Source organism: Diplotaxodon limnothrissa, linkage group LG7 (genome assembly GCF_057381915.1).
Source record: "Diplotaxodon limnothrissa isolate DT_005_m linkage group LG7, D_limnothrissa_male_GT1.1, whole genome shotgun sequence".
Taxonomy (NCBI): Eukaryota; Metazoa; Chordata; class Actinopteri; order Cichliformes; family Cichlidae; genus Diplotaxodon; species Diplotaxodon limnothrissa.
Window position 1 is genome coordinate 57,002,215 of NC_140602.1, and position 12,152 is coordinate 57,014,366.

At 43.5% G+C, this 12,152-nt stretch overlaps 1 protein-coding gene across 1 annotated transcript in view; it reads right to left on the reverse strand.

The window, feature by feature from the left end:
• LOC146629324 (synaptic vesicle glycoprotein 2C-like) overlaps positions 1–12,152 on the reverse strand; it is a 65,054-nt gene that overhangs the window by 23,226 nt on the left and 29,676 nt on the right. The window contains exon 3 of the mRNA XM_085360006.1: positions 10,429–10,580. Within this exon, the coding sequence (XP_085216132.1) occupies positions 10,429–10,580 (152 nt within the window). The remainder of the gene's footprint in view (positions 1–10,428; positions 10,581–12,152) is intronic.

The following is a 12,152-nucleotide window of genomic DNA, read 5'->3' on the forward strand; positions in this document are numbered from 1 at the left end:
CCCATCACCCTCTGGAACACAAACTTGGAGTAATTAGGACCCTACACCACCGGGCAGAAAAATGTTCCCTTTAAGCCTGAAGGGAAAAAGAAGGAACACACACATGTAAAGGAAGCACTCAAAACATGCGGTTATCCTAATTGGGCGTTTATAAAGTTAGCAAAGAGGCACAGAAAAGAAGATCAGACACCAGCTAGGGAGGATAAGAAAGACAGACTCAATAACATTGTCATCCCCTATGCTGCCAGTGTATCAGAAAAGCTGAGGAGAGTTTTCTCCAAGCACGACATCCCAGTGTATTTCAGACCCAGCAACACACTCAGACAGAAACTTATTCACCCGAAAGGCAAAACTCCAAAACACAAACTTAACAATGTGGTGTATGCTGTACAGTGTAACGAGGAATGCCCAGACCTCTACATTGGAGAGACCAAACAGCCACTTCACAAACGCATGGCACAACACAGAAGAGCCACCTCCACAGGACAAGACTCAGCAGTCCACCTGCATCTTAAGGATAAAGGACACTCTTTCGAGGATGCAAATGTTCACATTTTGGACAGAGAGGACAGTGGTTTGAAAGAGGAGTGAAAGAAGCCATCTATGTCCACTGTGAGCAACCATCTTTGAACAGAGGCGGGGGTTTACGACACCGACTGTCTGCCATCTATAATCCAGTTTTGAGATCCCTTCCCAGATGCCTTAATGCCCACTCACACCCTGGGCCATCTGACCTCAGGAAATCAGATGATAGGGCTTTGGAGTTGACGTCACGCTGCAATGTATTGTGGGAGCGCGGTGCCATTTTCCGGGTCCACAAATCAAAACAAACACACAGTGTTGGAACGACGACAAGAAATATGCGTAAAAGCAGCTCAAAAGAAAACGGACGGTATAGAGACCGATTGCGTCCAGAGGCGAAGCAGCGGTACTTGAAAAAAAAAATAGAGTGCATCGCAAATGTGGACCCATATGAAATACGGCAGTGGAGTAAAGACCCAGACGACTTACTGCCACTGTCCTACCCCAATATCTTCACGTATCTTGTTAACCTTAACCATCACGTTCGCATTTCTGAGTGCCCCATGTGTAACGTTGGTACCCAGTCTGGATTTGTTTGATCCATTTCATAGGCAGGCTTCCCTACAGTTGTGCGAAAGAATTAGCAAATCGTTACGTAGCACTGGGGCCCGGCCGGGCACAGCCCGAAGAGGAGACATGGGCCCATCCTCCCGCAGGCCCACCACCCGCAGGAGGCGCCATAGGGGTCGGGTGCATTGTGTGCCGGGTGGCGGCCAGGAGCGGAGGCCCTGGCGGACTGACCCCCGGCTGCCAAGACTGGCAATAGGGACATGGAATGTCACCTCACTGGTGGGGAAGGAGCCTGAGTTAGTGCGTGAGGTTGAGAGGTACCGGCTAGATATAGTCGGGCTCACCTCTACACATGGCTTGGGCTCTGGAACCAGTCTCCTGGAGAGGGGCTGGACTCTGTCTCAGTCTGGAGTTGCCCCTGGTGAGAGGCGGCGGGCTGGGGTGGGTATCCTAATATCCCCTCGGCTTGCTGCCGGTACGTTGGGGTTTTTCCCGGTGGACGAGAGGGTTTGTTCCCTGCGCCTTAGGGTCGGGGAACGGGTCCTGACTGTCATCTGCGCTTATGCGCCGAGTGGCAGTTCAGAGTACCCAGCCTTCTTAGAGTCCCTGGGGGGGGTGCTGGAGGGTGCTCCACCTGGAGACTCTGTTGTCCTGCTGGGAGACTTCAATGCTCACGTGGGTAACGACAGCGAGACCTGGAGGGGCGTGATTGGGAGGAACGGCCTCCCTGATCTGAACCCGAGCGGTGCTCTGTTATTGGACTTCTGTGCTAATCACAGTTTGGCCATAACGAACACCCTGTTCGAACATAAGAGTGTCCATAAGTGCACGTGGCACCAGGATGCTCTAGGCCGTAGGTCGATGATCGATTTTGTAATCGTATCAGCAGACCTGCGACCATATGTTCTGGACACTCGGGTAAAGAGAGGGGCTGAGCTGTCAACTGATCACCACCTGGTGGTGAGTTGGATCAGGTGGCGGGGGAAGACGCCGGACAGACCTGGTGCACCTAAACGCGTAGTGAGGGTGTGCTGGGAACGTCTAGCAGAGGCCCCAGTCCGCGAGATCTTCAACGCACACCTCCGGCAGAGCTTCAACAGCATTCCGAGGGAGACTGGGGACATTGAGTCCGAATGGACCATGTTCAGCGTCTCCATTGCCAAAGCTGCTGCATTGAGCTGCGGTCGCAAGGTGGTTGGTGCCTGCCGTGGTGGTAATCCCCGAACCAAATGGTGGACACCAGAGGTGAAGGGAGCCACCAGGCTGAAGAAGGAGTCCTATCGGGCTTGGTTAGCCTGTGGGACTCCGGAGGCAGCCGACAGGTATCGACAGGCCAAGCGGAATGCGGCTCGGGCAGTGGCTGAAGCAAAAACTCGGGTGTGGGAGGAGTTCGGAGAGGCCATGGAAAAAGACTTTCGGGCTGCCTCGAAGAGATTCTGGCAAACCGTCAGACGTCTCAGGAGGGGAAAGCGGTGCTCTACCTGCACTGTGTATAGTGCTGGCGGAGCGCTGCTGACGTCGACTGAGAAAATTGTCGGGCGGTGGAAGGAATACTTCGAGGACCTCCTTAATCCCACTGACACGTCTTCCGAGGAGGAAGCAGAGTCTGGGGATGAGGGGAATGACCCGCCAATTTCCGGGGGCGAGGTCACTGAGGCAGTTAAACAACTCCTTGGTGGCAGAGCCCCTGGTGTTGATGAGGTCCGCCCCGAATTCCTGAAGGCTCTGGACGTTGTAGGGCTGTCCTGGTTGACACGCCTCTGCAATGTTGCGTGGAGATCAGGGGCAGTACCTGTGGACTGGCAGACCGGGGTGGTGGTCCCCATCTTCAAGAAAGGGGACCAGAGGGTGTGTTCCAACTACAGGGGGATCACACTCCTCAGCCTCCCTGGGAAAGTCTATGCCAGGGTGCTGGAAAGGAGAGTTCGTCCGTTAGTCGAACCTCGGATACAGGAGGAACAATGCGGTTTTCGTCCTGGTCGCGGAACACTGGACCAGCTCTTTATCCTCTCCAGGATACTTGAGGGTGCATGGGAGTTTGCCCAACCAGTCTACATGTGTTTTGTGGACTTGGAGAAGGCATTTGACCGTGTCCCTCGGGGTGTCCTGTGGGAGGTGTTGCGGGAATATGGGGTGTCTGGCCCATTGCTACGGGCCATTCGATCCCTACACAACCGTTGCAAGAGCTTGGTTCGCATTGCCGGCAATAAGTCGGACTCGTTCCCGGTGGGTGATGGGCTCCGCCAGGGCTGCCCTTTGTCTCCGGTTCTGTTCATAATTTTTATGGACAGGATTTCTAGGCGCAGCCAAGTGGCGGAGGGCTTTCGCTTTGGTGGCCTCAGAATCTCATCTCTGATTTTTGCAGATGATGTGGTTCTGTTGGCTTCATCGGGTGAGGGCCTCCAGCTCGCACTGGAGCGGTTCGCAGCCGAGTGTGAAGCAGCGGGAATGAGGATCAGCACCTTCAAATCTGAGGCCATGGTTCTCAGCCGGAAAAGGGTGGAGTGCCCACTCCGGGTCGGGGATGAGTTCCTGCCCCAAGTGGAGGAGTTCAAGTATCTCGGGGTCTTGTTCGCGAGTGATGGGAGAAGGGAGCCGGAGATCGACAGACGGATTGGGGCTGCAGCTGCAGTAATGCGGACGCTGCACCGGTCCGTCGTGGTGAAGAGGGAGCTGAGTGTAAAAGCGAAGCTCTCAATTTACCGGTCGATCTACGTCCCTACCCTCACCTATGGCCACAAGCTGTGGGTAGTGACCGAAAGAACGAGATCGCGGATACAAGCGGCAGAAATGAGCTTCCTCCGAAGGGTGGCTGGCCTCTCCCTTAGTGATAGGGTGAGAAGTTCGGCCATCCGGGAGGGGCTCAGAGTAGAGCAGCTGCTGCTCCACATCGAAAGGAGCCAGCTGAGGTGGTTCGGGCATCTGACAAGGATGCCCCCTGGGCGCCTCCTGGGTGAGGTGTTCCAGGCATGTCCCACCGGGAGGAGGCCCCGGGGCAGACCCAGGACACGCTGGAGAGATTATATCTCTCGGCTGGCCTGGGAACACCTTGGTATTCCCCCGGATAAGCTGGAGGAGGTGGCTGGGGAGAGGGAGGTCTGGGCCTCTTTGCTTAGGCTGCTGCCCCCGCGACCCGGCCCCGGACAAAGCGGATGAAAATGGATGGATGGATGGATGGATGGGTTACGTAGCACGTATGTCTGCACAGTCACTCAATTCTATGTTTGTTCGCAATTTCTAAAACCTCGAGAGCCCCAACAATAATATTATTAAGCTATAAAGAGTGATATGAACATATATAGAACCGGAGTGAAAATGTCTGGAGAACACCAACAGATATCTGGAGATGGAAGCGAACTGGATATCAGCTCATCTCACGGCTGCTATCCAGGCTAGACGCCTTCATTTTTTAAGGTCCGCCATATAAGCTCCCTCATGTTGCTTTCAGGTTGGGAAAGAATAAAAAGACAAACCCTTTTTAAGCTCATTCCCGTGCCGGTCATGCGATCGAACATTGCAGCCGACCACACAGCAAGGACGAACCTGTTGTGTGTGCCTTCGCTCCTTTTTCGCTTGCGCTTTGTTTGGACCCGGAAAATGGTGCATCAGGCCAAAATCCTTTCCACGCCCACCCCTGTGACATCACACTCCAAAGCCCTATAGGGTGGATCCAGGTTTCACAATGAGCTCACCCGAAACCCTGGCTGATTGTGACCCACACCCATTTTCAAACCTTGGCTCATGTGATTTGGTAGAGGATCATCAGGGGGTCCTTTGTCCCTCTTTGGGGGGAAACTCCCACTGGGTTTAAATCTGGGTCTCTCCACCATTTGACTTTTAGAACTGAAGAAGCTTCTCAGATGAGAGGTGAAACATCTTCAAGCAACTTAAAGAAGTCCAGACGCTTTTCTTTCCAAGCTCCTTAGACCTTATCTTTTGTTTGCTGTAATCTCTACATCTGATTGGCTAAAGTTAGCCCGTAGTGGGCTACAAGGATGACTTCAAAGGATGTCCTATATAACAAGAAATCTGCCATGTCAAGATGCAAATGTCTATAATTACCTCACATGTCTGTTCCAGTTCCAGTGCAGCCTTGTTTCATTCAACAGAGGCACAATCAATTGGTGTTCTCAATCCAAGATCGTCGACACCCTTATCTCCTCCTCATATGATGAGCATTAGACACTTTATTCTGTTCTTAGCAGTGGAACAAAACATCCACAGACTATAGCTTGCATAGAAAACGTTACTGCCAGGCACAGGCTTTCACTGATGTACTCCAGTGATTTAGCATTACATGCTTGTGTTACAGGGTAGCAGAGTAGTTTCGTCCCTAGCATGAGTCTCCATTAAACTTCAGTGCATAGTTTTTTGAGTATTTCTCATAACACACCTTGGCAGCATTATTTCAATATATATTCTGTCCATGATGAACACCCACATAGGTTATACCACTTGTCCCTGATTTTTAATAACATTTTTATTATACATTTGGTGACACAGTACTTTTAACATTATTGGTCCTTTTTCTACCATCAGGATTATTTTTCACAGGCTCAGGAAACAGCAGTCACAATCAGCCAGGAGTGAGGGGAAGATAGATGTGAAAGATAGATGATAAATAGAAGCACTTTTACATCATCCCCTGGTTTTTGAAGTCTCATGTTAAGGCCTTGAACACCTTATTGGTGTTTTGAAAATAGATGTGATAAGAGAATAGTGAATCATAAAGCACTGCGTGCTCATACATTACTGGCTTCTCATTCACAGAGTAGGTTTAGGTAATAACGTCATGTTGTATTCAGTAACAGTGTAAACTAGCAATTGAGACCATAAACTCATTATGAAAGTGTTCATTTAAGGTAGATTAAGGAAGACAAGGGCTGTTTTCTTTCTACGTCTGTACAATCGTTTCATTTTGGCAACCAGAGCATTCGCCCTCTGCTGGCCATTGAAACAAATCCCAGTTCAGGGTATTTCCACATTGGACTCAATGTTAAAACATCTGGCCTTTCTTCACTGCGATCATCTCACCTAACTTCTGTCCTGTCTCCTTCCCTCTTCCCAGAACCAGTCACATGATGACTGCCTCCTGTTAAAAGGGAGTTTTTCCATCCAACCTTCGTTAAGTGGTCAGAGGGTCGTCTAATTGTTGGGATTTTCTCTGTACTATTGACACAGTCTCTACACTGAAAAAAAGGGACTGGCCATCTCTTGGATTTATGTAAGCATCTTGCATGTATTTAACACAATTGCCTCATGTTTTAAAGATAAATGTAACTATATAGTGTAAAAACTACATGATATGCAGAAAGGGTGTATTAAATTGTTCATATCATGTTCAGGTGAAGTAAGTCAATAAGATAGCAACGTTAAATCTCGTGAAACCACGCGTGATTTCATCTCGCGGGCTTTGGATCGTGGTTTAAAAAATGCATCCATCTCAGTCAAGTCGAGCAGCCAACTCTACGTTTTTTGGTATGTCTTGATTTTTTGAATTAATATTTACCATATTTCAGCCAAATGTAGTTAAACGTCTAGAGTGCCGCCATGTAACATGCTAAAAAAGAGCCGTTAGCTGATTTGCTGTTTTATCTGTTGTCAAAGAATTGGCGCTTTTTCATTTGAATTTGTCTTTGGCACAAGAGCCGTAATATCACATTAAACCTAATTACGAGGCACTCTCAACATAATTTGGTTTTCTGTGTGAATAGATTTGCCAACTGACTCTTCAGTTACATTGTGTATTTACTGCACCGTGGTGTTAGTGAGATTTTGGACATTGAACAGCTTAAGCTAATATCATCAGTGGCATTATGCTAGCTTACATCCCTACCCCTCCTGCCCTCACCTGCTGTCCGTTTGTTTTTGGGTTTTTTTTGCTGCACATTGAGAGATGACCTCTATTCTGCATTTCACCAGGAGTCAGCTGATGGATTGTGGGTTCAAGGTGTTATGGTAAGAAAGTATATTCTATTTTCGCTTAAGGTTTCTGTAACTTAATTATAATAGATTTTTTATAGTTATTAGGTGCATGCATACTCAAATAGACCACCCTATTAATACAACTGAGAAATCCAAAATCTGCCATAGGTTTAACCTGTATGTATTGTCAGAAAGGTGATTACTGGACTCACATTAATGCACACTTGAACTAAAATGAGGTTGTAACTTGTGGGTTCTTGGGTTGCAAATCAGAAACAAACATCTTTGGATTTTTTTAATCCCATAAGATCTGGAAACACAGTTTTTATTCAACAAAACATTGCTGATTAACCAAGCACAGTGCCTGCTGTTATTTCAAAATAATTTTATGTCATTTTAGATGAAATGCAGCATTCCAGTGCATCCCAACCATGCCTTTACAGTCAAGGTTTCTGACGGAGCTGAGTTTCTCTCTGACAGTCTGCTGAAAGTGTTTGCAAAGTGATCGGGGGAACAGGGCACAAAGCTAAAGGATGTAGCTGCCATGATGACAGTAAGAACTTTAAAATTCTTTAACTACAAAGTGTATATGTATTGCATTAGGTCAGTAAAAGATTTTTATGCTGCATCCATTGAAACAGTCAACTATTACCCGTGAGTACTGATTCCACCGAAAGGATGCCATAATTTTCGTTATGCATTTACTGGCCCACTGAGAAAAATTTATCTTTTTAAAAAAAAAAAAATGTTCTGGAAACTATATATCCATAAAGTTGATGTCAAACAGGAACTTTTGATATTTCTTTGTAGATGCTGGTGTTGCATGTTGACTGGTTTAAGTTTTTGTCTGGGATCATTTTCTTCTGTGCTACTGAAAAGTTCACAAATCTCTGTTTTCTTTGTTATAATACTTTAGGATGACATTAATGCTCGAAGGGAGTCTCATCAAAGTGCTCCGCATCTGTGTGAAAGACAATTGCAACATCTTGGTGCAGGAGTTCATGGTGAGTGTTTTATGAGTAGATTGTGGCTTTGCAACTTTTAAAAATGCATTTAGTTATCCACTTGATCCTCATTGGACTGGTTAGGACCAGTAGTCCTCTTTAATAATTTGAAGTTCACATGAGGCCTGGTAGTGAACTCGGCCGCCCCCCCTTGAGGCCCCACCCCCCTATATTAGGGGTCACATCAGTGTGAAAAAACTTTAAATTTGTCATTCTAGTGAACAAAGGAAAATCCCCCCAATATTTAGCTTTTGTTTGAAAAAAAAAAAAAAAGACCAACAGCTAACCAAATTGTGGGGCTGAAAGTCTAAATTCTAACATCTTCTGAGTGACATAACCTGGATTTCTGATGGGCCGGTGTCTTTCTAACAAAAACTAATGTAAAGCATTTGAAATTATTATGTTTTTCACTCTGTCTTAGAAACTCTGTTAGACCATGAATGGCAGCATGGCAGGCAACTCTTTGGCTATAGCTATTTACTATGTTGCTTGCATTGGTTTAAATTACTCTAACATTAGAACTGGTAGATTCAAAAGAGATGAGTTTAAAAAGGAATCTTAAAGAAATGTTTTGTGTTTAACCAGGACTTGACTGAGGCCACTGCACAGATTGAGAAAACCACAATGAACATCTGTCTCCAGAGGATGCACCAGGCAATGACTTTTCTGATGTTGGCATCATCATCGAGGGTATAGTAGTTCTTCAAGATCTGGATAACGTGACCTTTGCAGTAGCCATGCTGTTTGGACCTTTTTTATTCCTTCAATATGAGTTACCCATCACAACTCTGCTACACTTTTGAGGTGATTCAAAGGGTGGTAATGGAGTTGGATGCAACTCAGCTCTCAAGAAAAACTCACAACTAAGACAAAACTGCTCCTGCAACGAAGCTCACTGTTATGCATGCAAGCTGATCAGCTCTAGGTGAGAGGACATTTAAATCTCACACTTGTTCTGCTGCATTTTTGAAGCTCAATTCCAGGAACAGATCGCAGGGTTCATTTTTATATACTCTGCAACTGCCATGAGGACGAGCCGTTTTTGTTGTTGTTGTTTGTTTTTCCTTTTGCTCTGTACAGCATTTTGGCAGCATTTTTAAATTTCTCTTTGTATTTTTTCTTTCTTTTACTAGTGAAGAGATGTAGCATGAACAGTTATGCAGTCTAAATATCCCATATGGGTCGTGTGAAATGTTATTTTCAGTTTCATTCAGTTGAAGTAAAGAACGTTGAATATTTCTAAGTGTGCTGTTTTGAACCAAGATGTCACAGTATGATCAGTGCTGTAATTTTTGACAGTCACTGTATCAATGTTATTTTTGCATCTCTTGAATAAAGGTTTTGACCTGCAAGTGCTAATTTCTTTAGTTATTGGGGTAAAATGGGTAATGTTAATAGGAAGGTGTTTGCCAATTCAGTAACCTAATTTAATGTTAATGGAAACTAACATTACCTCAAATTGTTTAGTTATAATTGTTGTTTAACTGAATCTTGACGTCAGAGGCCTTAAATAGAATGTTTTGATTTGTTCTTTCCCAACATTTTTCAAAAGAAACAGTCTAATTTCTTTGCTGTGATTGATTCCAGAGAACACGGAAGAACTGACATTATTTAACTGTTGATTTATGTAGATTCAGTGGAGGAGTAATGTCAGTTTAATTCTTTACCTACTGTCAATGCAGTGAAATTAGACATTTTGTTTTGAAAGGTTACTGGTGGATGCCAGCAACCATCTTGGAAGAGAACAATACAATCTGTTATAAGGCCTCCATTTGAAAATTGTATATTTGATGCTAGAATATAATAGCAAAATGTAATTTGAAGATAACATGTAGCATTTAAGTGACCAAGTAGTATTGGGTAAAAGTTATTGAATGGTGTTGGGATAAAGTGAGAAAATTGTGAAGGATTAAAATATTTCAAGAGCTCAAATTACTTCATCAAAACATGTTTAAGTCACATTTTATCAACACAAATTGCACAGGTTTATTGAACATGAATAAATTGTGTTAATTTAACTCAATTGTTTAAGTTGCTGCCAAAGCAAAACATCTGTGTGCAACAAATGTCCACCATTGAATTAAGTAAATCCAACAACATATTTTTTTCAGTGTACCTTACAATATAAAAGACCTTGAGATAACTGAATTGAATTGCATTGAATTGGAATGACTTCCTAAATCTGGTTGGGTTATCTGTTCATTGTAAACTCTACTAACTTGATAATATAAAAAAAAAAGCAAAAATATAAAATAAAGGAGCAATATTATGAGGTGGGAAAATGTAATAATACACTTTAACATTTTTATGACAAATTTCTTCGATCATTTTAATGATTTCCCTTTAGTGCTGCTTTGCTGTCATGTTAATGTAACCTTTTTTAGAAGTGGTACATCATGTCACTCACCATAGTGTGGGATGATAGCCCAGGCCATGGCTGAGGCATAAATTCCTCCAATCATCCAGAACATGCACAGCCAGCTCAGATGCTCTCCTCTCTTCTCGCGAGCCAACACCTCCGCAAAGTATGAGAATACTATCGGTACTGCTCCACCGATCCTGTAAATACAGCTTGTTGTAATTAGCTATGCATGCTCAAAAAGGCAATCCTCATTTGCCTCATCAGCGCTTGCAACAATGAACATTTATCACAATATGAAACTGATTTATTGTTACAGAAAACATTTCTTCATTTGTCACTGTGAATTGTACAAACGTCTGAAACTTTTTTTTAGAACATGTCTTCGCACATTTTTTGTTCATTCATGTCACAAAGCAGATTCTACACTATTCTGGCTTATTTTCTGAGTCTTACCAGATCATCAGGAGGCAACGGCACTATCCACTGCAGCTTAGTATTTATTTGCACAAACTATACTGTCATCTTCTTGACCAAAGAAAATGAAAAATCACCACACTGTAGCACACAGGATATTACAGTCTTTGAGCCATCTTTGCTGCTTTCTATCAAACTTGCTTATTATATCATTTTCCAGAATCACAGGTTGTGTGGCCTTTAAATTTAACATAGTGAACATGTCTCAAATTGCATTGTTCCATATTAGTACGTTGTTGTATCTTGTGTTGATGTGAGGGATAGGTGCACTGAACTGAACCCTTTCAGTGAGGTGTCAGTAGAGTCAGAAGGAGCCCATCTGTGACTGCAGTGACAGTGCCCATTTTTTTCATAGCCTCAGAGTGTCGTACATATTTGAAGAGGAAAAAAACCAAATGGCAAATCTTACTAGTGTATCTCTTAAAATTAGAATATCATCAAAAAGGTTTTTTTTTTCATAATTTATTTCAGAAAGTTACATTTTCATGTAATCATTCAACACGAAGCCTTTTTGTTTTAATTTTGATGATAATGGCTCATAGTTCATGAAAATACAGTATCTGATAATGTATTAGTTATTTCTACAGATCAATAAAAAAAGCTTTAACAATACAAAAACTTCTGAAAGGTATGTTCATCTATGCACAACTTTTTGAGATGCACTGGTTTTACTGTCAGTTTTATGGTTGACTACAGTGTTGCAAATGAGAGGCAGATAAAGAGCAATCAGCATTTCTTTTATTATTATACATTTGTTTCTGATTCATTTCAACATTAATTAGCTGAATTTAATATGGATAGATGGCTTTGGAGAAAAACAAAGATAGCATGTATTGAAAATGTTGAACTTCTCCTTTAAAGTCTGATCTGAGCTGTAGCTGTTATATCCCAAATTTCTCACTTGAGCAGCCATCTGTGACATTTTAATTTCTCACTACATGTAGAAACTAAGCGCTAACTCATGAGGAACAAGTAAAGAATCTGCATTGCCATATGCTTTGTATTACCTGAAAGATGCCAATATTAGATAATCCATCCATTTATTCATAAATTTTTCAAAGTGCTTATATGTCTAAGATGAGGTGATAGAGCCTGTCCTAACACTTAATTAGAGGTGGGGTACACCCCTTTCCATTTAAGATAAAGTAAATAAAACAAAATCAAAACCTTTTCAGATCATCAACATTACATATTCATAGAAACTGCGTAACTGCAAAAAGGCTTAAAGCAAATGAAAATGTATATGGCTTGTTTTCAATTCTCAAAAACAAAAAAACCAACCATGTATAAAGTAT